This window comes from Polyodon spathula, chromosome 30, assembly GCF_017654505.1.
Source record: "Polyodon spathula isolate WHYD16114869_AA chromosome 30, ASM1765450v1, whole genome shotgun sequence".
NCBI lineage: Eukaryota > Metazoa > Chordata > Actinopteri > Acipenseriformes > Polyodontidae > Polyodon > Polyodon spathula.
Genome location: NC_054563.1, coordinates 6902332 through 6930285, shown reverse-complemented (window position 1 = coordinate 6930285; position 27954 = coordinate 6902332). Strand labels below are relative to the sequence as shown.

Genomic DNA, 27954 nt, shown 5'->3' with positions numbered 1-27954 from the left:
TTTACAATACCTTGCTGGTCTTTACAATGCTTTACCGTTTTTTATTACACTTTGCTGTGCTTTTACTATGGGAAGCTTTTATAAGGGGTGGACTACAGCTGTTTGTCAAACCATGTTTTTGAGGGCAAGGGATTCCGTAGCATGTAGAATTCGTTATATTTTGTCTATTGTGTGTATGAATAACAGAGTAAAATACAGTATGCTGTGCAAAGAATGTAAAACTTGATTGTGTACTGTACTCATTTCTCATCAGAATTCTTGGTTGGGTTAGTTGTGCTGTAATAATGTTCTAATCAGAATGAAACTCGCTTGTTCTGTTGTGTGCCGGTTGACGTATAACAGATAAGCAGTAACGGTAGACACAAGCTAGTCAGAAGTAGATTTTAGGGGGAAGAATAAGGTTTCTAATAGAGAACCTTCACAGCCACCCAAATCGAGAGGCAGCGGTCAGATGTGGCTGATGCCTCAACAAGCATGAACTCTGAGCCACCCCAGTTTAGTTGAAGGAATTATGTCATGTCCTGTTTTTAAAGTTGGACAGAAAGGAGGGCAGTCTGAGTGGTTCAGTGTAAAGCAGAAAATATCTTGGTTTATAAACAATAACAATTGACGAACAAAGAAAATGGAAGCCTGGAGTTGCACCCAAGGGTGTGCAGTCAGTAGCCGGAGATACAGCCAGGCTCTGTAGGTGTAAAGCAGGCGGGACATTGTACTCTACATGTAAGTATTGGACATTTAGATGGAAACGTGATTGTTTAGTGACTTAATGCAGGGGGTGGGAGTCAGACTCCCATTGCAGAGCAGTTTGATCCATCCGTGTGAATTTAATAAGACTCACCTGAGCTTGTTACCTATACACTATGGCGAATCAAGCTCATACAGTAGTAAAACCTGGAATGGGTGCATCTGCTATGCAGTGGGAGTCTTATTTCAACAATTAACACTTAACATCACAGTCAATCCATCAGGCTTGAAGATCCTCCCTTTTGGAAAGGTGTCTTAAAAATAAATACAAACTTCTGGATGCACAACACATTTTCATTAAAATGAAAAGATCAGTAACACACTTCTCACACAGCCATGTACTCTTGTGCTCATTGTCAGACTGCACCAGGAAGCATGTGTTTTTGCTTTTCTTTTTAAAATGCCGCTGCTTGCAAGAACGGACTGCTATCCCACACAAAGACGACCGCCTCTCATTTCTTTATTTTTTGCATTTTTGTTGCTTAAAAAAATCAATCCATTTCTATTTGATCCATGCAACTGGAGATCCTGGTGTAAACCACATTTGGTTTGTTAGTTCAGATTTGGGGAAACCCATTAGATTTTCTCAAAAACAGTATCTGACTGGATTGCCATGATCTTGCCCCAAAAGAATGACAGGGTTCTGCCAAGTGGTTTTATCCAGCATGCAATTCATAGAGTGATCTTGGTTCAAGCCTTCATCACTGTGGCTGGTGGAGCGGATGAAAATATTGCCTTCACCTATCCACCCCATATTAGAAATAAATGAGCAAAAATGCTGCAAAATGAAATCCGCCACCTGGCTTCAGAGTTGTTTGAATAGGCAAATGGTGTTTGTGGGCAGGCTGGATTTAGAATGTCTGCTGTATGCTCCTTCATTTTCACTCACTGGCTGCCTTGTTCTCCCCTAGATGCAAAACCCCTGTTTTAGAATGTCAGTTTGCTTACAGGTGTGTCTAGACCCTTTTTCTACATACATGCTTTTAAACAGTCTATGTTATTTTGTGCATATTGTAACGTGTATAAGCACACTGTAGGCTAATTGTTTAGAGAAGAGATTAAACTTGCAGTATGTCCTGTACTCTTTTAGTTGGTGATCTTTGTTATGAGCTTGAATATCGAATGCAGGTTGCTGTGATAAGGATGGCTGTAGAGGTGACAGCAGGCCAGGAAATGAAACCACACAACAGTAAGTAGCACGGGGCGAGACGCAAATGCACTCGGTTTTCTTTTACTAAATAAAAGATTTAAACAAAACAAAACTCTGCACAACACAAAAGGCATGAGGGTCAAAACAAGCAAAAATGCCAAGTATTGTGTTGGTTGTTCCAGCATGAGTAGCAATTGATTTATTTATATCATTGTTTACTATAAATTAAACACATCTCTCTCTGACTCTCTTGTTCTCCACTCCTGAGCTCCCAATGGGTTGCAGCCAAAGCTGCAGGTTCTTCTAGAGGTGACCGAGGGATTAAGTAGCTATCGGTTATCTTGTTTACCCCTCGGTCACATTTTGCACAGGTTTACTAAAGAGGCTTGACTGTCAGCTAATTCATTAATTACTAGCTGACAGTCACGCATTCTCACAAGGTATTTTTAAAATAACAAGTAATGGCGGACGGCACCTCTCTCGTCCTGCCAAACATAATACATAATAACACAAAAAAAAAAAATCATATCATATTATGCACAGGGGTGGGGAGTGCCCAGTGTCACAGTGACATAATTACAGAGATATGATTGTCTGCTTAAGTGCTGTAAATTATTCTAAGGGCTTTGTTAATATTCTTTACTGTAAGATAATTGTCCAGAGAGTTATTGTCCAAACGGGTAGTGTGTGATTACAGGTTCCACCTGTACTGCCATTACAGGTTCTGTCCCCTGTCGGTGAAATGAGATGAGGTTAAAAGCTGTAAAAACAATTGCGGATGAGCCAAGTTCTTTTGCACTGTGGTTTAAGACGCTCACTTGCAGTGCACAGGTTCGCTGTTTTGTGTCCACCATTCTGCTACGTAAGGTTTGTGTTTACATGAAGACTACAACTGAAATACTGCACTTGTAAAAAGGCTTGTTTTAGTATTTATAGTGGCCTTTTTTTGTATTCAGTGACAGCGATTTTCATTGCCATATAAAGCATTACACATTTTTTACAATAATGTGAAAATCAATGCAAGACATTTTCAGTTAAACATTTAGTAAAAACACAAAGCCTTCGTTAGTATTTTTATTGTCGTTAACCGGTTAAAACTTTAGAGACCATTTTAGGTAAAAAGAACGCCATTTTTTATTTAAAAACAAACATCAGGTCTTTGGTGTTATAGTGGGTAAAAGAAAAACAAAACTGTAAACTTTGTATCTTCTAAAACCTAAAGAAATGTAAATATAATCTGAAGTCAGAATTCCTGTTTTTGGTTGATTTCCATTACATGAGAGTAGATGTTGAACTTCATGCTGATTTTGAACTCGGCTGTCGCCAAGATAAGCACCAACTAAGATGTAGCTTTACAGTAAACTAATGTGATCCATCTGCATCTCCATCCATTCGCGTTGTTTTCCATCTGATGATGTAGATATCCTTCTGTCTGGTGTTGATTGCTCAAGTGTAATGCTGGCTCCAGGGATCAGCTCATTTTGCCTCCCCAGCGCATCAGCATGCACAACGGCTGCGATGCTGGCTCAAGGATCAACTACAGTGCGGTCTCACTAGCGCATAAGCATGACAACCGTCTGGATTGAGCTAAGTAGGGTACATCTTTGGGGTCTTCAAGTGGGCATCTTCCATCCTCGGTGTTTCGTTGACTAGCCCACGACACCTCAAGCGGGCTCAACAGTGATTCTGGCATGCCAGCATCACCTCCCTCCATCCCCCAATCAGCTCAGCCCAGCTTACTTACCTGTACATCAGCGTTGCTTTCTTTCTATTGTGCTTGAGTTCCCCATCCAGAATCTTTCCATCTCAACCACAGCCAGTTGCTGCTCCTTTCTACTGCTTCAGATAAGTTCTTCACTGTGCGACGCAACTCTTGGCTTAAATTGTGTCAACCCCCTTTGTGAGTGGAAGATCAGGAAACCAGATACACAAGAGACTGAAACAAGACATCACCTTTTTAGGACCAGTCATACAAAATAAAGCAACAGCGAACTGAACTGTCTTCACTGTTGACCGAGCCTGTCAGTCCAGTTCCATTAGCGATGGTGTCCTGTAACAATTAACTGTTTAACTGCCATGTTATACTAACCACTGGCCATGTCCACGATGTTGGTCTTTTTCACATTTTACTTCATGTTTATAAACTATTCTAGAAGAAATGAATTCCCCTTTCATTATGCCACAGGTGATCCTTTGTTTTTATTGAGAGAAAAAACTTTCCAGTTTTGAGAAGGGGTAGTTGTATTTTAAATTATATACAGCACACATTTTATTTATTTTTATATTTCATGTTAGATATCAAAATGTCACATTTTTCAATTTGTCATTTTTTATGTGGGAAACTTACAAAGCAATATGTAATTCAAGATGTTAATGTAACATTATTCAGCAGGTATTATTAAGTAGCCTACCATGCCATTGAGGAGTTGTTTTGATATTGAGAGGGTGAAGCTGATACATTATTTAAACTGCATCAGCTAGTTGTAAACAAAAGGAATTGCAGTGAAATAAATACAGCATTGGTGGAAGTCACTTGCACCGTTCGCAAGCAGGTCAGAATCAGAGTTTTATCCTGACCTGCTTGTGAAAATCGCTGTATAAGTGAAGTGATGCTTTTGTTGAAAGCCAGAGGCAAGTTCCTGGTATGAATGACAGGTGAGGTTCTGCGTTTCTCGGTTAAGGCGGGAATCTTGTTTGTTCTGTAGCAGTGACGTCACAAAAACAGCTTTGCCAAGCTTTGAATACAGCGCTCTCCAAAGCAACAGCAGTGTTTTCAATCCATTGTACCACTCCTTATCTAAATGATGAATTTATACGTGGGCTGAACAGAACACATAATGGTTCTTTGTGGGTAACTCAAAAATGAATACATTTTGTGGATTTTATCCCTTTGTTTGTCTTTCCTTGCTCTTGATTATTTTTCCATTACCCTACTTATATCAAACAATCAGTTATCTCTCTAGCTGCCACCCAAAATCTAATGATGAGCAGGGTATAAATTGTGCACACTTTCAGTTTCTCATGAACTTACTCTAAACTGCCCTTTCTCCCATGTATGCTCATCCATATTTCTTCTCTCCTATCTGCAGGTACCAGAAACACGTGCACACCTACAGGGTTCTCCCAGACGAAGAGGATTACCTAGCAGTCCAGGTACGGCCAGTTGTTTTTTTTGTGTTGTCTTGTTTCCATGGGAATACAATTCTCTGCATAACCTGCGTTACTCCTAGAGTTTCGGTTTGCACTATGAAACCAAGCTTTAGTTGCAAATCACGAAACTAAGAAACTTACATGTTACCGTCTCTAGTCCTTCAGGGAGGCTAGGGCAGAATGGCCCATAGAGTCATCACCACTGTGTTGCATACAAAATAACCTCTGAGTTATGTTTCTGTAACGATCGGGTCTGTCTGATCTGTTTTCTTTGCTTATATTGACTGACTTGCAACAGGTGGATGCAGCTTCTATAGACTGTAAAATGAAAAAACATATTCTAATATAATGCCAATTCGAGTTACAAAAACAGTAGCATATATAACTCTGTGTGTAGAGGTTCTGAGGGGAGGAGGTTTGTGTGTAATCTGTGGCTGTGTATTCCAGCATTTGGCAGGAGCCGAGCGCTGGATTTTGCCTGTATTTATGTCACAGCCAGACAGCGGCTCTTTGTGCTGGTCGGCTGGTATGAACAGCTGCCCTCATTCTTCAGTCTCAGACTCTCTATTTTAAAACGTGGAGCCACTCATGTCCCTGTCTTTCTGTGTTGAAAAGGAAGGAAACTTTATTGAGGTGTTGCTACGGGTGAAAGGCACAAATCTGGACCTTGTACTGGTTATTGGACCAAGAGTTCCACTGGGAGACCTCTAAGATATACCACAGTAAGGGGCATGTCGAAATGTTTTGGTGGTGTAGCAAAAGGCAATCCCTTTGCTGGGCTAAAACTCGACTGTTGGGCGTGTCATCCGCGACCCCTTCTAAATTCAATGCCATAGTTTCAGATATGCTTCTTAAAATATTGAAAGGAGCAAAAGTTAAATAAGACAAAAAACCATGAACATAGTCAAGAAAATTATGAAGTAATTCGCCAGGTTGACCTTTTACATGGTCTTGAATAAACTGTGACAGCTGCTGAGATGCATTTTACACCGTATGTCAATCTTAAAAGCAGATACCCTCATTTAGACTTCAGATTTGATCATTGGTCAAGCCAGTCCACTTCACATGGGCTCAATATCCACCATAAGCAATCGGACTGTGAGAAACAGATTGCATGAGTCTGAGGTCAAGAAGACAATCTTCCATCCTCGGTGTTTCGTTGACTAGCCCACGACACCTCAAGCGGGCTCAACAGTGATTCTGGCATGCCAGCATCACCTCCCTCCATCCCTTCAGTTGACCCACAACACCAAAGAGATCCCTGGTTACCAGAACAGACAGCGTCATTGGGCACCTGTTTTGTACACTGATGAATGAAGATTTCATGCGGCCACTAATGAACGACGTGCTCGAGTATGGAGAGACCGATTTGCTCCGCTCAGGATCATTGAATATGACCGATTTGGAGATGACTCACTTGTGGTTTTGGGAGGCACATTCATTGGAGGTCGCACAATCTTATTGTGTATCAAAGGGACGGATTTATAGCTCTGCAGTACATAGACTGGCTTGGATCCTGTAGTAAGATCATGTGCTGGTGTAACTGGCCCGGAGCTGGATAATTCCTGTTGTCATACTGCCAGGATTCTCAAAGATCTTCTTGAGCAAGAGACCATAAAGGCTACACACTCATAGTAGACCTTTGGGACCTTCTAAGACGTTGTGTTTGTCAGCGTTATATGTAATTTATTTTGTCCCTGCAGACATCGCAGGGTGTTCAAGTGAAGCGCTGCAAGACACTGCCGGAGCTGATCCAGCTGTACCTGCAGCCCAGCCAGGGCCTGGTCAGCACACTGCTGTACCCCGTGGAACGGGAGAAGGAGAGCCCAGACGACCGCGACTACTCTGGTAACAGGACACGCAAAAACACGCATGAACATGCTGCCAATAGGAGGGCTGGGGCTCTTGGGGCAGCTCATTTTATTGCTCACAAAAAGGTGCTGTACTTGAAAGTGCTAGAGACTTGAGTCTGCTTTGAAGGGACTACCCTCTTTGGCTGAAAGGTAGCAGTTCAGGTTCAATGTCTAGCACCAGTCTAGTTGGAATGGTTTGCTGTGGCAATTTGTGATGTGCATGCATAACACAATGTTTTGAAAAACATTTAGATGTTGAGAAAAACGCCTTCAAAAATATACATCTCTTTTTAGTATTGTATTACTACAGTCTGTGATGTGAACTACACTTGAGGTCACCAAAACTTGTGATCTAAGCTGTGTGTGAACCTAAGGCAGTAAATTCAATTTCAAAGTTTTGGTTTATACCGTTTTATACAGTGAAATGATTTTCATTTGTTGACGTTCCAGAGACCAGTTGCTAACCGATAACAAAACCTATTCCTTCAATGCTGCTGTTTGCTTTCAGACGGAGAGGACGATAAGCCGCCCCTCCCACCTCGCACTGCCTCAACCAGCAACCCCTCCTCCTCAAACTCTGCCCTCGTTCCTGCAGGACAGGACAGCCAAACAGACCGGTATCTCAATCTAAATCATACTCCTTCAACCTCCGGGCCTGGAGATTCTAGTTCTGTGTACGACTCCAGGAGTGAGCCCATAACCTATTAACCCAAGTGTAATAACATCCTGTCATCATTTCTCATTTCATATTGATGAGTAGTGGTTGTGTAATATGCTGCAGCTTGTGGTCCTAGAAGAGGCTGAAGTAATGACAAATTCAGTTGTGAAAGCCTGTGCATTAACTCTCAATCGCACTTGAGCTACTGAATTGAAATAACAAAGAAAATGTTAAACTGACATTAATGTTAGCCAGATTACCTAGATACTGTACAGATACTTTGATTTGATATTATCAAATAAATTATTATTCTTTTAAAATATTTCAAACTATTCGAAATGGCTGTTTTAAATTTCATTTGTACGTTACTGGTGTAATGTCCCATATTTTAAAACTCAAAACACACCGTGCTTTACTTGGAGTTTGGACAGATATTCCACACAGCTAATCCCTTCTACTACTTCCCTCAGCAGTGCTGCCAATGGCCTGAGCACAGTGTCGCACGACTATCTGAAAGGCAGCTATGCACTGGATCTGGAAGCGGTGAAGCAGGGGGCCAGCAACCTGCCCCACCTCAAGACAACACTGGTTACCTCCTGCAAGCGACTTCATGGGTGACAATTTAGAGGATTCAGAGTTCTCAGATTATATATATATATATATATATATATATATATATATATATCTATATATATATATATATATATATATATATATATATATATATATTATATATATTAATGTGACACTAGAGAACCCTGATAATTAGGGCTGGACCCAAAATACCAGGAAACCATCCTGTTTTATTTTGGCCTGGGTGACAGCACTGTTTCATAGTGCACACTCCAGACCTTTTGGCTCGCTTGTTTGCATTCTATAAACCATTATTTTCAGCAGCAGATACAGAAGCTTGAAGCCTCTTGCTGCTGGGTTATAAATGTAAATGCTGTAGCTCAGGGAAGCAAAACAAAAATGTAAACAAAGGAAAGGCATAATTTCTGGTCACATTGGTCCCAGTTTGAGGGAAACTACTACAAAGCACCCACATGCTTTTAAAACTGTATCGAGCAGGCTACATTTTGGATGCTTTTTTTTTGTGTGCTTGATGTGTGTGCTAAATGCAGTTTATAAGAGATTTTTGCATTTCAAATTGTGCAGTCTTAGTGGCCATTTTCTACTGGCTACATTACAAATATTCTACCTTGCTTAGGCTGGCTCAGAGGGAAAATATTTGCCATGTACCCCATGTGTGCAGAAACTGAATGTATAACGAGATGATGGCTAAGTGTCATTAATGCCGTTCAGATTCAGGGAGTATAAAGAAATGTGAGTGCGTTGTGTTGTGAACACCGCCCTTGTCTCGTATCTGCAGGGAGGTGGATAAGGTCCTAAACGGTCTAGAGATCTTGTCCAAGGTGTTTGACCAGCAAAGCTCCCTCATGGTCTCTCGGATGATACAGCAGGTAACTGATTTAGACCCAATAGCTATCTTTAACTATACTTTTTTATTTGAAAGTTTAGGAACTATTTATTATTCTACGAGAAGATATACATATTTGGAAAGAGAGAATGAGCAAAATAAATGTAGATATGAAAACAGGACTAACGGAACGTATTTATAAACTGAGCCATTTAGGTGTCTCTTATGACTGCCTGATTGTTTTGTCTCCTGGTTTTTTGTAGTCGGGCAGTCAGGGAGGAGACCAGGAGCTGGATAACCTCGTCACAAAGCTTTCCATCCTCAAAGACCTCTTGTCTTCCATTGAGAAGAAGGTGAGTAACAAAAACAGTTAAATTAAATTCAGTTTTAATGCAACTTTTAACACAGGAAGAGTGTTTTTTTCTTGGATATATTTTTAAATTGGCTTTAGCATTGGTTTAATAGCGCTCAGGATTTGAGGCTGTAGCGGTTGGAGCTGAGGGATGGTGTCGGTGTGATCTAGTGGTTTGATCTTAAGGACCGGGAGGCAGCTAGAACTGAGTGGCGGATTGGTTAGAGCCATGGACTGGGGGACTAAGCACAGACTATTTGGTATAATCAAAGGGCTTCTATTTCTCTAAAGTGACAGATCCACTGCCAAGGCGAGGAGGCGCCTTCCTTGTGGTTTCGTTCATCTTGACTGAAAAACAAAAGCAAAATGCTTGGAATGTTTTCTGCTGGTACACATGGTCCATTAGCTGGATGTTTTTAGACACAGTTAGTGAGCAGAGGAAATTAGATTTTTTTTTTTTTTTTAAATAGACAAAAAACTGTATGTAAAATGTTTAAAGAAAAAAAGCCGACCAATCTTGTCGTTAATAAAACAAGATGTTGAAGGTAAGACTATTTTCTTTGCCTTATTTCTCTGGTCTGTGTTTTCCCCAATACGTCTTAAAGTACTAACACAGTAGCTGCATATTTGTATGTCGCGTATTATACTAGCCATTTTGGTGAAATATGATTTAAATTAGTTTTTTTGTTTTTTTTAACCTATGGTGTGCAATTTAAGAAAGAAAAAATAAGTTATCAGAACGTGTAAAATAAGCAGCAATATGGTCAAGTTGCTACGCATTCTTTTAAACAAAAGGTGCCTATACCTCTGTACAGCACATCACGTGGTATGGGCATTATGTATCTGGATCATCAAGTGTCAGAACCTTCTTACTGTTCTGGTCATGGCCACAATGAGAGCTTGTGAACAGGTGGTTTGCACTGTGCTCCGGGTTAGACAAACAGCTTTGTTTTCGCTGGGTTGCGTGCCAACAACTCTTTAAATAATAATACGCACGGGCTCTACACAACAATGTGTATTGCACCGTGCTTAAAAGGAGGGTTACAGTCCCGAATGTAAAAGGCACAAGTAAAATACACAGACAGTAACACGTAGACGACACAGTGCGTGCTCTCAGTGCAGTGGGGTGCAGGTTGCCTGTGGTGCTTTGTGCAGTCCGGGGTTTGTGTGTTGGCCTCAAGCGACAGCTCCCAGATGTTTTAGCCGTCTAACAGGAACAAACGGTAACAATTAGACATGTACCAGACAAACAAAACACGAAACACTCACGATCCCACAGTCCTCGTTTCCTCTCATTAACCACGACGAGGGAACAGAGTACTGCGTCACGTCCTTCTAAAGAACCCTGAGCCCCGCCCCCTCCGATAGCTAGTTCAATCACATCTCCCCCAATTCATGACTGACATTTCACTCACCGTAATAGGGCGCTGACTCCTGGTACCGTGACTCTGCCCCTTTCCCGGCTTCTGACCGACCCTGGAATGAACTGCCCAACCATTCGGTACATGGCATGCAGTTCCTGTTGTACAGCGCCCTCTCAGGTTGGGAGAGAGATTGCTGATTTGGATTAATTCGCTCCCTGTCGCAGAGCTGTATCTTTTTATTGAATAGAAAAGTAGTACTGCTTAAGGAAACTGGGTATCTGCTAGACAGGGTGTCATTAAGAACGTGCTCTGGCTGTGCATGCAGTAGACAGGTCAGTTCTTTCCTTTAGTCGAACAGTCACGGAATGGGGTATTGTGGGTATCTGATATTGTGATTTGGTTTTATTGCTCACAAAGGTGCTGGATTTGGCAGTGCTGGACTCAAGCCTGCTTTTAAGGGCTTTCCCCATTTGGGAGCGAGGTAGCAGTTCAATGCAATTCAATCCTTCACATCTCTTTTGGGGTCTGCCTGGAGAGCTTGTTTTAATGTGGCTTGTTTGTGATGCACATCCACAGCTAAAATCACTCCATAGTGGCAGTATAAAACACATCAAATTCTTTGACAAGGTTAAAAAAAAAAGTGTCTCTTGATATGTCTGAATATCATTTTCATGGGAAGTAACAGGAAAGCCAGAGAGATGCAGTGAAGGGATGTGGGGATGCTGTGTTGTGTACATGCGTTTTCTCTCTTATCTTCCAGGCCCTGAAAGCACTTCAAGATATGAGTGCCACAGGACTCCCTCTACCTATCATGCCTTCCACGCGCCACAGCAAATCCATCCCTGTACAAGCCTTTGAGGTATTCCAGATTTTTACAATCAGGCCTCTTTGGTTCTTCAAGGAGGCAATGCAGCTACCTTCTGGAAACTGATCAGAAGTGAAACACAGCCTTACGCACTTGGTGACCTAGCATTCAAGAATGCATTTCTTCTTTTAAAAGCTGATTTCATAAAAATGAAACCACAGGCAAGAAAAAAAAAAAAAAAAAACACCAAATTGGTTTGTTTTGTGGTTACTAAATTATATAATTATTCTGACCACATTCTTTTGTGCACAATAGGTATATTTTACTGTAATTAAAGTACTAGTGAAAACAAATTGCATACAGCACTATTGCATAATTTTGTTTATGATTCACGACCCATAGCCAAAATGTGGAATTTCTACAATGAATCGGTGAGTCATTTCTTGGGTGATCAACACCCAGCACCCAGTTCAGTAATGGTACTGTACAAATACACAGACAATCACAGCAGTGTGCACCAGGAGTTAGGGAAATAAAGTTGTGCTACCTTGCTGAACCTTTGATAAAATGATCAGGTGTCAGTAATGTGATCAGTCAAGTCTGTCTTACGTATTTGTTGGATACTGATAGATTTTTTCTGTCTCTGATGAATAAGCACACACACATACGGGCCAAGGAAAATAGAGTTCCCTGACTGAAGGGTAGAGGGAGAGGTGTGTGGGGCACAGTGCATTGTGACAGTCTGTCTGTGTCTCTCCTAGGTGAAGCTGGAAGTGAACCTGGCAGACCTGACAAAGATCGGGAAGTCTCAGAAGCACACGCTGAGCGTGGATGTGGAGGGGGGAAAGCTGGTGGTGATGAAGAAACTGAAGGACTCGCAGGAGGACTGGAACACCTTCACTCACGACAAGAGTAAGAGAGGAGAAAGGGTTAGAGCACCCTCTGGGGTACTGGCGGAGAGGTTGCAAGCAGGGTATCGTGTATGGTTTTTCCCAGCTTTTCCCCTTCCCTAGGGTCCAACGAAAGAGAGCCGTCCCTTGTCTGAATTGCAGTGAGGGGCAGTATAAGCAGCACCTCACTTATATTTGTTATCCCAGGGTTACAGGAAATCCTGTGTGCCAGAGCCAGAAAGATTCGAGCTGTGGTTTATGCTCTTGTTTGTACAATGCATACATTATGTAAATGGTTATTGTAATAATTATTTATTTAGAAGCCTTATCTATTACAGATTCATTTTCAAAATAGGCGATTTGCTGAAAGTGACAGGCTGTTTTGATTTTATAATTCCTGGTTCAATTTCTTCCCGCAGTCCGTCAACTGATAAAGTCCCAGCGGGTGCAGAATAAGCTGGGGATCGTGTTCGAGAAGGAGAAAGACAAAATCCAGAGGAAAGACTTCATCTTTGCCAGCGCTAAGGTCGGTCTCCAGTCACACAATAGCTGTGTCAGTGTGGGGCCGAGTCTGCTTGAAAGCTCTCAAAACCAGGCCTGGCTTGCACGTTGTTACTTTGCTCAGAACACACATTGTGTGTTTTAGTCATTTTTTTTTTTTTTTTCTTTGTACATGTTTATAGAAAAGGGAAGCTTTTTGCCAGCTCTTGCAACTGATGAAGAATAAACATTCCAATCAGGATGAGCCAGACATGATCTCCATCTTCATTGGAACCTGGAATATGGGTTAGTGTGTGTGTGTGTGTGTTTGTTTTGTTTTTTTTTTTTTGATTTTATATATATATATATATATATATATATATATATATATATATATATATATATATATATATATATATATATATATATATATATATATATATATATATATATATAATGCCCCAAAAAGATAAGGCACTTAACATGAATCGGCCATGGTGCTGGGCAGCCCTGTAAAACCTCTGCCTGAATACCTTTGCCCTGACCAGTCAAGGACCCTTCCTAAGGAGAGACTGGTCAGTGATATGAATCTAGTAGGGAAGCAGCGAATACCAATTCTAAAAGACTGAAGTAGCCAGCGACAGTCGGGCCTGTTGTACAGAGTGCAAGTCAAAGTACACTGTTTAAAGGTAGCCCCTTAACACTTAGAAACATATATTATTAAAACTTCATCCCGATATTTTATACATTTTAATCTATTTTTATCGTCGTGGTTTAAAAGTTTCGAATGCTTCGTCTTTGACATTCTGAGTGTGCGATCTACACTCTCATTGGAATGATAAGTGTAGTTGATGCTGATAGGTTCTGGTGGAGATGTGGACTTATAATCAGGGGTTAATTTGTAAACAAAAAGGTAATGGATGTTATCACTGAGGAAGAGGGACAGCATTTGTGTTTTATAGACCTAATGGACCAACCTTGACCAACCCGTATCAAGGTCTCATCTGCTTGTGGTGTCAGTAGCTGCATGCCGACCTTTGCCTAGTCATGTTTGAACACAATCTTCAGGTCTGAACAATGCCAGTGGCAGGCTGATTAATCTGAGGAATAGGAGCGATGATGCTGATGTTTAAAAGCGTGCACTTTTGCCATTCAATTCATGGAACAGGACTCCTTTTTTATTGCACATGTTATATACAACAAACAAAAGACAAAAAAGGCACCAGATCCAGTGTGATCTGGTACAAATCAAGCCCTTTTAGAATAGCGTTTTAAAGTAGGGAGTTGTTTGTATTATAAGGAGGCTGAATGGCACAGTCGCACCTGTGCTAGGGAGGCTGGTGGGATGAGCTTTGATGTGCTGCCTTGCTGTTCCAGGCAGCATCCCCTCTCAGAAGAACATCAGCTCTTGGGTGCTGTCCAAGGGCCTGGGGAAGACGCTGGACGAGATGACAGTCACCATCCCACACGACATCTACGTGTTCGGAACACAGGAGAACTCTGTGTGCGACAAGGAGTGGGTAGAGTTCCTGCGGGGGGCGCTCAGAGACTGCACAGAGATCGATTTTAAACTGGTGAGAGAAATCAGAGGTGATTCAGGGCCTTGTGAAAGGTATTCTGAAAACAGCCGTTACTCATTCTTTATTTAGTAAAAGGTATTCTGTCACTATTCTAATGAAGACTATTCAGATCTTTTTTAATTGTTTGAAAATAGGGGTGTAGTATAAGAATGTATTACAAAGTATCTCGCCACCAATGAAAGCCCACAGAATTACCCCACAAAACAAAGGAGAGAGCTCTTGTACATGTATGCAGTATCTCTTACAAACGTCAGTTAATGCAATGCATGTAAAATATGTGTATATATTTTTTTGCATAATGTATATGTTTTTTAAAGCATGGAATTACTCTGTGAATACAATTATGTTTCAAGCAACAGTTTGAATTTTCAGATTTGTGTAATATATACCACTAGAAAAAAGCAATGTAATTGAAATGGGTAAATTCTTAAAGAAAATGTTTTAAACTGTTCAGTGATTTATATCCTTTTATTTATTTCCAGATTGCCACTCAGACTCTTTGGAACATTAAGATTGCTGTGCTAGTTAAACCAGAGCATGAGAACCGAATCACCCACGTGGGCATGTCCAGTGTGAAGACGGGCATTGCCAACACGCTGGGTAAGGCGCACAGCCAGCTGGATTTCACATCCTGGAAGGCAGCTGCAAACTGCTGTACTTGCAATCTCTTTTTAACGTCAATGAATTAATTACAAAATCTGGATTAAAACAAAGAAACAGTTGCTCTCAATTCAGTCATTTCAATATTGCAGTGTCGATAAAATACCAGAATATTATGTCCATTATCCAGCATGCAAGCTTTCTTTTATTGTGGACATGCAGGCTTTCTGTATCCCATGGATTTATTGCAGTAAGTTTAAGGTATCATTGAGTGTAAACGTGTCGTCTTCACCAGGTAATAAAGGGGCGGTTGGGGTTTCTTTCTTCTTCAACGGCACCTCCTTTGGGTTTGTGAACTGCCACCTCACCTCTGGAAATGAGAAGACAGCAAGGTAACTGTCTTTTCTTTCTTTTTTTGAAGATGCGTATCAAGCAGGGCCAAGAGCCGGGGTGCTGTCAAAGATCGGGCCCTTTTTTATATCTATGGACCCTCCTAAAAACATTTCTGGGTTGGCTTCTGGGAAATTCACATAAGCTGTGGGAAAACAAGCATTTTAGAAGGAACATTATGTCTTCAGAGAGCTGGTTCTGGTCACCTCGATACAAAAAGGATATTGCTGCTCTAGAAAGAGTGCGAAGAAGAGCGACCAGAATTATTCTGGGTTTAAAAGGCATGTCATATGCAGACAGGCTTAAAGAATTTAATCTATTCATTCTTGAACAAAGAAGACAGCCCTGCGATCTGATTCAAGCATTCTAAATTCTAAAAGATATTGACAATGTCGACCCAAGGGACTTTTTCAACCCGAAACAAGGACCAGGGGTCACAAATGGAGATTAGATAAAGGGGCATTTAGAACAGAAAATAGGAGGCACTTTTTTTGCACAGAGTTGTGAGGTTTTGGAACCAACTCCCCAGTAATGTTGTTGAAGCTGACACCCTGGGATCCTTCAAGAAGCTGCTTGATGAGATTCTGGGATCAATAAGCTACTAACAACCAAATGAGCAAGACGGGCCAAATGGCCTCCTCTCGTTTGTAAACTTTCTTATGTTCTTATGCTTCATACAATGAGAGAAAATAAGAAATGTGCTCTTTTTTTATTTATTGGTTCAGAAACAGCATTTGGCAGAAGTATGCATGATGGAATGGAATAATAAACAAGAATCCTATGGAAAGCGAGGAGTTCAAGTTGTTTCACTCATTTTCTTGCATATTAATAAGAATCCAGATTAAAGCTGCTTTTTTAAGAGATTTTTTAATTTTTTTTTTTTGATGTTTTGTGTTCTGTTAATGGATTGGCACACCATCCTAGTCCACTGCATATGAGGGGAGATTATACTATGCTGTCAATCTGCTGGCGTCATTTTGCTGCTACTGTCTCCTGAGCCTTTCAGATGTCCACTTTCTGTTTTCTGTGAAGTTTTCTCGATTTTATGTTTATTGTTTCTGTTAAGATCGTTATTTGCAGTGTTTTCTTTCCTTTCCAGCAGTAAATGCTTCTGAAAAGCAGGTCAGTCATGCACAGGCTTCAGTGCGCAATGCTTCTTCTATGATCTTCCGTGCACACTGCCATGCGAACACGGTTCTCCAACTCACTGCCCTACAATCAGCACGGAGTTATTTTAGAAGCTGGCGCTGTTAGCTGGCATGTCAAGTAGTGATGCAAGGGCCCTTTTCACGTTATGTGTGTTACAGTTTTGAGCACACCCTCCTGCATTGTAATAAATGAAGTGTTAATTAAATACAGGCGAATGTAGATGATATAAAGTATGCTTTTTAGCTTGAATTACTTCAGTACTGTATATCGAGTGCTAGGTGCCTCCTTGTTTTTCCTTCAGACGGAACCAGAACTACCTGGATATCCTGCGGCTGCTCTCCCTGGGAGACAAGCAGCTGAACTCCTTTGATATCTCGCTCCGATTCACACACCTCTTCTGGTTTGGGGACCTCAACTACAGGCTGGACATGGATATCCAGGTACTGCTGCTGTGCCTGTGCATTGAGCCACAGTGGGGAATGTGGCAGTTCATTGTGCAGCTCCTTTAGTTAGCATGCTTGTGAGATGGGGAGGCCGAATTGCAAAAGGTGGTTAGAGAACTGGAGTGCAGGGCTGCAGGCAATCTGGTCTGGGCAGCACTAGAGTGTGGTTATGCTCAGTAGGTCAGAGGATAATCAATGACCTGCTGTATATATGTAAGGTTGTGGGTTCCATTTGTTTAAGAATACAGGATGAGGTGAGATTTGGGGTTTCAGAACTGTACACTACCAAAAATCTAACATTGAACCCTTTCATGCATGAAATATTGAAAGTAAGTAGTTTTAGACACATAATAAATATATTTTTCATTGAAAACCTTTTCAAATTTTTTTTTTCCATGATACACTGTCTCCATATGAGGCTGTCATGCGTTTGCATTTTCCATAGGCCCCCATATAAAGACTAGAAGATTTTTTTTTAAATCCGTCCAAATATGAGGTCACCATGCACGAAAGGGTTAAAGTGTTTTTTTTTTAACCTGCAGGATATCCTAAACTACATCAACAGGAAGGAATTCGAGCCGCTTTTGAAAGTGGATCAGCTGAATTTGGAGAGAGAGAAAAACAAGGTGTTTCTGCGGTTTGGTAAGTGAGGTGAAGTCCAGGCATGCTGGTGCAGTAAGAGGGCTGTGTTCAGGATCGCAGCGCTCGACTTTGCTTTCAGTTTGAAGCAGTTTGTCGATGCCATCACATACCAGCTGTTGGAATCACACTTATCTAATCTGATGCTTGAGATCACTTACAGCTAAAAGATATGTTTAACTGGCACTTACGAGGAATGTGATCTGCAGCCAAGCACAATTATCTATGCTAAAAGGGTGTTTGTCTGAGATTCGTGCTGCATATCTCAACCCCACTAAATACCAGGTCAATCTGAAATGTTTTTTTGCAATAGGAGTAAAAAACATGTGATCCTCTGAGTCTAAAGTATATTTGGGGGGGTGGGTAGACCATCATCTGTTTTAACCTTACTCAGGGTGGGAGTAGAGCTGGTGATCCAGTTTGATTTTATGTTTGTACAGCTGGGTACAAACTTGTTTCCTTGAAAATGAATAGAAACCCTGTGCAGATGCTATGCAGTGAAAGTGCTATGACAATGCTCTCTGTATAAGACCATGGCAATGATACTAGTTCTTTTTATGTTTTTGGGAAAAGGCTGAGGGTGCGGTCCCAGTGCATTGATGTTAAAACAGAGACATGCTCTTGTGTTTTCCCAGCTGAAGATGAAATCTCTTATCCCCCGACCTATCGCTATGAGAGGGGCTCCAGGGACTCCTACGTGTGGCAGAAACAGAAGCCGACTGGGGTGATTCCATCTTTTTATGTATCCAGATTACAGTTGCAGTTTGGTCCACAACAGATGCAAATCAGGCTAGAATCCTACAGTCCAGCTCTTTGGCACAGTAATACACTGGACTAACCTAGCTGCTGTAACTGTGTCTTCTGTTTCTAGATGAGGACCAATGTTCCCTCATGGTGTGATCGGATTTTGTGGAAGTCCTACCCAGAGACGCACATTGTGTGCAACTCGTATGGTAAGTTTTTCTTTTGTCCACTTTTAGAACTAGGCATATATTAAAATGAATCGATTTTCCAGTTTCACAACTTTTTTTTTTAAATGTCACAGACCTGAGGATGCTCAGACAGGCTAGGAACTTAGTAATAAAGCATTGTCCTAATGAGCACAGATATATTGGACAGCTGTATTCTAGGATTCTCGCAATACATTTTAATTAGAGGTGGTGTCCAGTAGAAAATATAACCTCTGGCCATATCGGTGACACACATGTCCATTTTACTTCATGGTTACAAACCATTCGATCTGATTGGCGATTCCCCTTTCATTGTGTCACCCTGGGATGCTTTGTTTTTGTTCGCATTGCTGGTTTAGAATGTTTTGGTTTTTATTTTCTAGACTCTTCCTTTAAAACCAGGGTTACACTGCAAGGCATTTTTAGGCCTACACTACATTGCAATGTAAGAAAAGTTTGAGAACAAGAAAAGGGCATTCAGTCCAACAAGGCTTATCCCTTGTTAGCAGACCATTCTCCCTTACTGGGTGGGGAATTAATTTAAAAGCATGGAATCTGGTCTTTTTTTAAATGTCCCCAGTGTTTTACATCCTACTACATCACCTGGTAGATTAGATTATTCCATGCGTTTATAACTTTCTATGTAAAAAAAAAAAAAAAAAAAAAAAAAAAAAAAAAGTGCTTCTGTACTAAACTTCCTGTTACTCGGCTTCCATTTATTTATGAACTTACGGGATCTGAACCCTGTTGACTTGTGTCTCCCAGGCTGCACTGATGATATTGTCACGAGCGACCATTCTCCGGTGTTTGGGACTTTTGAAGTGGGGGTGACATCCCAGTTTGTCTCCAAGAAAGGTAAGTGCACACTATCGGCTTATTTCAGAAACTCGTTGCTTTGTAAAGGAAATAGGTTAGAAGCCTACAATTTGGGACCGCAAGCACAGCAGGCAGTGTATTTCACTGGCCCCAGTACACACTATGAGCACTGTAGTGCAGGACTGTTAGTAAAACTCTTGTTAACACTGTAAATCAAAGCTTACTAGCAGGGTTTTACCATGTTTGAAATGCCACCTCTTAAATTCCAGCCCATCACTATATTGCTTGTTTACCATGAATGTGGGATCTCTCTTGTCCGTGCCAGGGCTGCACAAGTCTGCTGAGCAGGCCTATGTTGAGTTTGAGAGCATTGAAGCCATTGTGAAGACTGCTAGCCGCACCAAGTTCTTCATCGAGTTCTACTCCACCTGCCTGGAAGGTGCGTCTGCCTGCCTTCAGTGAAGTTCAGTTTTCTACGAGGGACGTTAATTCCAGCTTTCAACTGAAATTGATTCATCTCAGTTTTTATATATATATATATATATATATATATATATATTTTTTTTCTTTTTTTTTTTTTTTTTTTTTTTTTCTTTTTTTTCCCCACTCAGAGTTTAAGAAGAGTTACGAGAATGACAGTCAGAGCAGTGATAATGTTAACTTCCTGAAGGTGGGATGGTCGTCCAAGCAGCTGACAACGGTGAGCAGCCCTGACACATGGGGCGGGGCACATGGAAGAGAGTGCAGGGGAATTCTATAAAGGTTCATTCAATACTTCAGAGCGAAATCTGAACATAACAGAAGCAGTTTAGTCCAGTAGACGAATGTGTCGAGAAGGCCAGACAGAAACAGGACAGTTGAATATAGTATGCAGTTTATAGCACTGTTCGCTTTCTGTTCATCTGTATCGTGTATGCTATTTTACAGCTGAAGCCAATACTATCAGAAATTGAGTACCTGCAGGACCAACACTTGCTGCTTACGGTCAAATCACTTGATGGATATGAGTCCTATGGTAAGGGGTCTGTTTATTTGATTCATGCAGGTGCAGTAGTCCTTTTTTAAAAGCACCCTTGAAAGAACTACTGTAGTTTACTGAGATTTTAGCCAGTCTTAGTTCGGAAGTATTGTGAACGGTCATTTTGATCAGCCTGCTACAAGCAGATTCTTTTCTCTTGAAGCTTCTAAATTATGGAATGATTTGCCTTCTGTCAGGGAAGCTGGATCTCTTGCTGTTTTATAAAATAAGATTCAGAATGTATTTTTGTAAAATAGCTTTTTTTTTTTTTTTTAAATCTTTTTAGTTTTCAATTTTAAAATCAAAACTGCATTTTTTGTTTTTTGTATTGGACTGTTTTTGATTGTTCTATTTTACAATTCAACTGTGTTTGTATTAAATTTCAATTTTAGAATTAGTTTTAAACTTTTTGTCTTATAATTAACCACATTTTCTGTCTTATTTAATTTCTGTTTTATTACATTTGCTATTCGACTCTTTAATTTAGTAGTTTTTGTGTGTGTGTGAAGCACTGTGGGATTGCTGTAATGAAAGGCGCTATTGAAATATTGTATTGTAATCCAGTGATGGAGTTTTAACCCTGTTTGCACTCTTGCAGGGGAGTGTGTGATTGCTCTCAAGTCTATGATTGGCAGCACCGCCCAGATGTTCCACACCTACCTGTCTCACCGCGGGGAGGAGACGGGCAACATTCGCGGCTCCATGAGGGTGCGGGTGCCATCTGAGAGAATGGGCACACGGGAGAGACTCTATGGTAACCTCTACAGCCTGCATGGGCATGTCTTATTCTGTGCCAGGATGAAACGCTGTGTTTTGTGTTTCATGTGATGTTCGCATCGTATAAGGTTCATTCCGGGTCCAGTGTACCACATTCTGAGGAGTGGCTGATGATACACTAATGTCATGGAGAAGAGAGAGTGTCACGTGCAAGCAAAGTAAGATCAGTGTTAACTCCCGCCCCACATGGTGGGAACATGCAGGTGCTAAACATCCACTTTAGTGTATTCATTTTGCAGGGCCAGCACTGGTACATCTCAGCAGTGCAAGCACTAATACAAAGAGGGATGGACCATAATAAAATAACAATAAAAAATCCAAACATTACTTTATATCCAAAAATGTCTTTTTTTTAACATTCATATCCATATATATGAATATGTTAAAAGGTTTTGCATCGCCCTGTAGAACGAACTCATTTTGCTTCATAAAGTCAAATGAAACCTGCTGAATAATGTTACGTTAACGTGTTGAATTGCATGCCGCTTTGTAGTTTTCTACATAGTTAACGAAAAACTGAGAAAAGTGGATTGCATGATAAGTAAAAGATCTAAATTATGTCTCAATCCTGAAGGTCAGTTGTGAGTGAAATTTCTGCATGTGATAGTAACATGTAAGTAAAGGTAAAGAAAAGTTCCTATATTCAAAAGAGAAGAATGCCTGTTTATTGTGATCAGTTAGCTCTGGAATTAACGACAGAATTGAGGGCCAAGTAAGAACTGAGTTCTGCATTCTACACCAAAATAACCACAATTCTGTGAATTTTATTTGAATTTGATTCTTAGTGTAAACCCTTTCCACTGAGTGGCAATAGGGCATCTTCCTTTAGTACAGGGCTTCTCAAACCCAGCATGGGGCCCCCCTGTGGCTGCTGGTTTTCATTCCAGCCAAGCTCTCAGTCACTTAACTAGACCCTTAATTGAAATAATTTGCTTAATTAGACTTGCCCTTTTTACTTGTTTTCAGCTCTTAAACGGTTGCAATTCAAGTTACTTATAAAATGTTATAGCTGTCTTGAAATCTGCAACTGTTTAAGAGCTGAAAACAAGTAAAAATGTCTAATTTAAGCAAATTATCAGTTCAGTTAAAGGTATGGTTAAGTGATTGAGAGCTCGGCTGGAATGAAAACCAGCAGACATACAGGGGGGTCCCCAAGACCGAGTTTGAGAAGACCTGCTTTAGAACAACTGAAGTCAACGATCTAATGCTGGGGGAAAAGAACAAACATACAACATTGTGCTATTGGATTTCATAGTATGCATATGGATAATTACATAGTATTTTGAGGCAGCTGATTTCCTTGTGACTAATGAAGGCCATTTGAAGTTGGTCTGCACTACACCGAGATGTGAAAATTAATCTGTCAGCTTCATTAAATGTTGTCATGCTGTATTCTTGAATGGTGGCTTTCGAAGCATCGGGTCGGTTTTTGCAAGTCCAGGTTTAAAAAGTGGGAACAAGTCCTGTCTAGCCAGTGAGTATTATTATTTTGGGGTGTGAGTATTATTATTTTGGGGTGTGAGTATTATTATTTTGGGGTGTGAGTATTATTATTTTGGGGTGTGAGTATTGAATGCAATGCATCCTGTAGTGTTTGTGTTGATGGTTGAATCGTTGGTACAACAATAAGGCCTTGATTCAATTTGATGTGTAACCAGGAATGTTTGGGGACCTCATTTCTGAAATGTACTGCATGCTGTTCACAGCCAGTGTTTGTGCTGTCACAGGCTCACTTGATTTTCTCCCACAGAATGGATCAGCGTTGATAAAGATGAGACCGGAGGGCTAAAGGGAAAACAGTCTACATGCCCCCGTGTCAACCACGATTACGTCAAGTAAGCGGCCGTTTAAAATTGAACACAGATTAATATTAATTAACAAATGAATATTATCAACACTGTTGCTTCTGTCATTTGATGTAAGACCGGTGCCCATTAAACCATTATGTTCTGCTTTAACACAATGCCTGACATGAGGCTGCTATCAACTTGAGCAACACCAACAAAAAATGGAAGTGTTTTTTTGTGTCTCGACACCTCAAAGCGCTGTATATATTCAAAACTACTGTTATAAACACAGGCCTAAATGGTTGCCAAGGTCAAATTACACTGCAAATCAAAACAAGCTTACACTGTAGCATTAAAATACACAGGCCTAAACCGTTGCAAAAGCCAAACCAATAAAATAAGTCCACTGATGGAAGCTTGTGAGATCTAGGTGGTAGATATGTAGGCAGTTACTGTACAGTAAGTAACATAGCAAAATGATATGAGAATATCATTGAAAAGTGAACCTGCATACATATTTAATTATATAAAAGCTAAATGGAATGAGTGAACAGAAAACACAATGGGAGAGTCACTGTGTGTTATGCTGCCCCCTGCAGGCCGACTGCCCGCAAGCCAGTGCAGGGCGAGCCGTTGGGGAAGGTGTTTGAGGAGAGTGAGCGGAACCAGACTCACCTTACCGGACGCACCAGCTTCCCCCTGCCCTCCACACCCAAGGAGGAGACCATGCAGACAAGGTCAGCACACACCAGCCATTTCAACATCGGAGTCATTGGCTTGTCAGCATCCAAAAAATACCACTCGCGAGATTCACAGTCTAATCGCATATTAAACTGTGCTTATACCTTTACCTTGCATTTGCATGAGCAACCCACATGAAAATAAATGTGTGAACTCTTCATAGAGTAGAAAGCTTTGGCAAGGGTCCATATTAAGAGTTAATACATTTGGGTTGCTATGTTTTTGCGCTTGTGTGTTTGGAATGAGGTTTACAGTGTTTTGGTTTGGATTTTTGTGATGGATTAGTGGGACCTAATTTAAAAGCCTTTCAAAATACTATGGCATGAATATTAAAACTATACAATGCGGTGCATATGTAGCTGCCATTGTTTGCTTAAATGTATTGCATGCAGATAAAAAGAGCGTTAGGGTTGGTTAGATTTATGGTTTGATTGATACAAGAACCTCAGTCTTTGGTGGGAATGATGGTATCTTTTCTATATACTGTACCTTCAGTTGTAAGGTCAAAGGGAGCGTGATCGGGTTTTTAGTGTTGGAACTTCATTCATTTACATCTTTCAAAATTCAGGCCCAAGCAGGACTCCTTAGACGGGGACCCCTCCAGCAGCAAGAACAGCTACAATAACCCTGCCTACTACATCCTGGAGGGCGTGCCAAACCCGGCTGCTGCAATGTCACCCGAATCCATGCCAGGCTCTGCTCTCCCTCCTGTAGCCAGCAAGGGGCCAGCAGCGCCTGGCAAGAACAAGACCCCTGCGGGTGGTGCAGCTCAACAGCGCAGGCAGACCAGTGGGTGCACCGGCCGCCTGAAGAGTGAGGAAGGGTCCTCAGAAGAAGATGGGACTCCGGCAGCACTGGGTAGCGGGGGCACACTGAACCGGCCTCCCCCAGACTTCCCGCCCCCTCCCCTCCCAAAAACAGCAATGGACATGACTGAGAACCCCTTTTATGCTTCCAGCAAGGAAGTCAAAATGAGAAGCATCTACCCGGATCTTGCAGACGTCCGGATTCCAGCTCACTCCAAACCTCTGCCCTCGCCAGGTTATCTGCCCTCTGCGTCCACTGTGGGAGGCGGAGCGGGAGCCTTTTGTCTGGACCCTCCGCCCTCCTTGAGCTCCGGAGGCTTCCGGAGGGGTGGGGGCAGCACCGGTCTGGATGACCAGTCCTGCTCCGTACTCCAGATGGCCAAGTCCATGAGCGAGGTGGAATATCAGCCCAGTCGGGACAGGAACCCTCCCTTACCCCTAAAGGGCATGGCACCCCCATCCCTCCGCGGCATGGTGCTGCCTGATTCCTGCCGCACCTTCCCACCCCACGCCATCCGAGAGAGCATTGAAGAGGTGCTGTCTGAAGAGGTAAGGGCAGCCTCATTTTGGGAAATAAGCCAACTAAAAGAATATAAAGGTGGCCACAGTCAAGAATCACCAACAGGTTCAGGAAGTTGGTTTTGAATCAAGAGATCTCACTAAAATTGGAACTACTACAAAAATGTGGGTTACTGTTTATTTTTGACGAGCCCAAAATACTTTAATAATTCCCTCGTTTTTTAGAGGAGCATATTTACTTTTGCGTAACATGCTTGCTGCTTTCAAAGTCTTTTTGTTACTACATTTTTCTTGGGGGCGGGGGGGGGATAAAAAAAAAAAAGAAAAAAAAAACGATGCAGAAGGTGGCGGGTTTCATCCTGCAGGTGGCTCATGTGATTTCTTTCATTCTCGACTCTGTCTCCCTCTGCAGGTGTCCTGGCAGGGTGGCAGCAGCAGTTCCAGCCTATCGTTCGAGTCGAGCGTTGGGGACTGGCTCCGTCGGCTGGGCTTGGAGCGCTACGAGGAGGGGCTGCTGCACAACGGCTGGGACGACCTGGACTTTCTAAGGTGGGGTGTCTCCTTCCTCTCTCCTTTCTCTCTCTTTTGTCCATTTCCAAATTCCAATGATAATACAATACCATATACAGGGGTAGGACAAAGACCTAGGAACACTTGTCAGTTGGGTGTAGGTCGACCATGACCACTTAGGACAACACGCAGATAGAAAAAATCTAAACAAAAGCTGTAGTAGTTATGAGCAATTGTAAGATGAAAAAGTTAAATACCATCCCAGAAAGTTTTTGTATAAATTGGACATGGCTCTAGGTGTCTTGCGTGTTTCAAGCATGATTTGCTGTATTCCTGTCCTGTCCTGTTCAATCTTGTTTCGCTCAAGCCTGAATGCTCCATTTGAGACCCTTGCATCTCTCCCCCACTGACACCCTTACCAGCAAGGGATTTTCCTGATTGACATGGTTTCCTTCCACAGTGACATCACAGAGGAGGACCTAGAAGAGGCAGGTGTTAATGATCCGGCTCACAAGAAAATTATCCTGGAAAACCTGAAACTGCAGAAATAACTAACCCCCCCTGCCTTTGAGAGGCCCTACAGACACCTTGCCCTGTCGTGCCTTCAAAAAAAAAAAATTGCACTGTAATTTTTTGATGAACATTTTAGTCATTAAACATATCCTAATTCTTGTTCTTATTTAAATGACATCCTGTTGAAACTTTATAATGTATAAATAACAAAGCACTCTGCAAAAGATACTGATGACTCAGTGGCTTGTGCCATTGAAAACCTATGCTATGCCTAGGAGGTCTGTGTTGTTGCTTTTGCAACATTATTTAAAGGGAAAGGTTCAAACCAAAAAAGCCCTGGCACAGAGTGACTCTCTCGGGCGTGTCAGATTTTGTATTGTGCAGCCCTGTTTCCAGTCTCTCCTCTTCCTCTAACGCAGCCTTTCAGTAGTTAACGGTTAGCTGCGATAAGATGAGTGACTGGGGTATTTGCAGGCCCTTCCACAGCCACACGTGCATATCTTGAGTCACCATGGCAACATCCCTGGGATTAGCCAATGCACGCCCCCTCCACAGGCCACATTTATCTACACTGTGTTCTACTACTCCCCTGGGAGGGGCAGTGAAAGGTCTGTAAAACAGAGGGCTTCGGTATTGCTGTAAGATTTAATAGGAGAAATGTAATTCGTTGGTGTGCTGAGAACATGTTTTTTATTTGATTTGTGCTTTTCTCCCTCAGTGCAGCTTGACAGGACTTTGTAATCGTACTGTATAGTTAAAGTGCCGTTCACAGTAGCTGGATCAGTGCAACCTTTTGTGAGTGGCTGTCCATACCGTAACATTTCAATAACTTAATTTATTTATTTTGCCAGGATGTTTATGCTGAATTCAGGGCAGGTACAAAGTGGCAGACTGATAACACTGCAAAATAAAGACAGTTTTTTTTTTTTTCGATGAAGCCTGCAGATTCAACAGAGCACACTCCAGTGTTAAATACTAATAGAGGGAAAATAAATGAGAGCCTATGCGACAGTATGTGACCTGTGTTTTCATTAGCCAGCAGGGGGTGCTGTAGAGCTGTTAATGCAATTGCAAACCCAGTCTCCTTCCTGGTCTCTAACCACATGGTGTGACTTGTGCACTGCCTCTAGTTTGGGTGGAGGGGTGCCACTTTGCAACACATGCACTGTTGTTACAATATAAGCAACAGTAAAAGGGAGGAAATGGAGGATAATCCAGTCCTGTAAAGAAGTGTATTTGTGTGTTCAATGTTACCTGAGAATAACTAATTTACGAAATACAGTGGGGTTTATTTTTTAATAAACGTGTTACTGTTGCTCTTGCCTGCTGTCTGTTTATTCCTGTGCCGTTGTTGAGTAGGTGTTTCTGTTTGGAGTGCATTGCAAGGCTGTATGTTTAATGTACTGATTCAGGTTAACTTCACCAGCTTTCCTTTCCACTTGCTTAAGAGTGGATAGTAAAGGTGACTTTGGGATGTCCTTGGACCTGCTCACTACCTTCATCTCTTATGTCTTGTAATATAATGGTCTGCATTATTTCCTCATCTATCCAATCCAGTGATGCCTCTCACTAAATCATGATTTCATTAAAATGTCTCCCTGTGAGCATTTAAGCAGTATATTGCCTACCAGAGTGGCTCATTTGTGTTAGTCCATATTACAATGTTCACTTTTTCATATGACTGTAACATTTGTGGCTTTCTGTCTATTCCCAAATCTCTGCATAACCTGTGTTTCAGAACATGTAAACTACGCTCCGATTTCCCAGTTTTAAAATCTGTATGAAATATGTTATTTCACTTAATGTAAAACTAAATGTGGTTCAAAGATTAGGTAGAAAATGTCTAAAAT

At 41.5% G+C, this 27954-nt stretch overlaps 1 protein-coding gene across 2 annotated transcripts in view; it reads left to right on the top strand.

Annotated features, from left to right (window-relative positions):
* inppl1a (inositol polyphosphate phosphatase-like 1a) overlaps positions 1–27419 on the top strand; it is a 42379-nt gene extending 14960 nt beyond the window's left edge. The window contains exons 2-28 of one of the 2 annotated variants that reach the window (XM_041232807.1): positions 4984–5047; positions 6748–6892; positions 7406–7514; positions 8029–8169; positions 8928–9018; positions 9239–9328; positions 11452–11550; positions 12258–12408; positions 12806–12912; positions 13070–13172; positions 14244–14440; positions 14929–15046; positions 15342–15438; positions 16887–17025; positions 17571–17670; positions 18303–18391; positions 18539–18620; positions 19383–19472; positions 19759–19872; positions 20045–20133; positions 20361–20448; positions 21050–21205; positions 22979–23063; positions 23615–23752; positions 24325–25111; positions 25494–25630; positions 26052–27419. In XM_041232807.1, coding sequence (XP_041088741.1) covers positions 4984–5047; positions 6748–6892; positions 7406–7514; positions 8029–8169; positions 8928–9018; positions 9239–9328; positions 11452–11550; positions 12258–12408; positions 12806–12912; positions 13070–13172; positions 14244–14440; positions 14929–15046; positions 15342–15438; positions 16887–17025; positions 17571–17670; positions 18303–18391; positions 18539–18620; positions 19383–19472; positions 19759–19872; positions 20045–20133; positions 20361–20448; positions 21050–21205; positions 22979–23063; positions 23615–23752; positions 24325–25111; positions 25494–25630; positions 26052–26142 — 3697 coding nt within the window. In that variant the 3' untranslated portion in view covers positions 26143–27419. Of the gene's footprint in view, positions 1–4983; positions 5048–6747; positions 6893–7405; positions 7515–8025; positions 8170–8927; positions 9019–9238; positions 9329–11451; positions 11551–12257; positions 12409–12805; positions 12913–13069; positions 13173–14243; positions 14441–14928; positions 15047–15341; positions 15439–16886; positions 17026–17570; positions 17671–18302; positions 18392–18538; positions 18621–19382; positions 19473–19758; positions 19873–20044; positions 20134–20360; positions 20449–21049; positions 21206–22978; positions 23064–23614; positions 23753–24324; positions 25112–25493; positions 25631–26051 lie in introns of both variants that reach the window. The other variant, XM_041232806.1, reaches the window with a different exon arrangement.
* Positions 27420–27954: the final 535 nt, after the last annotated feature.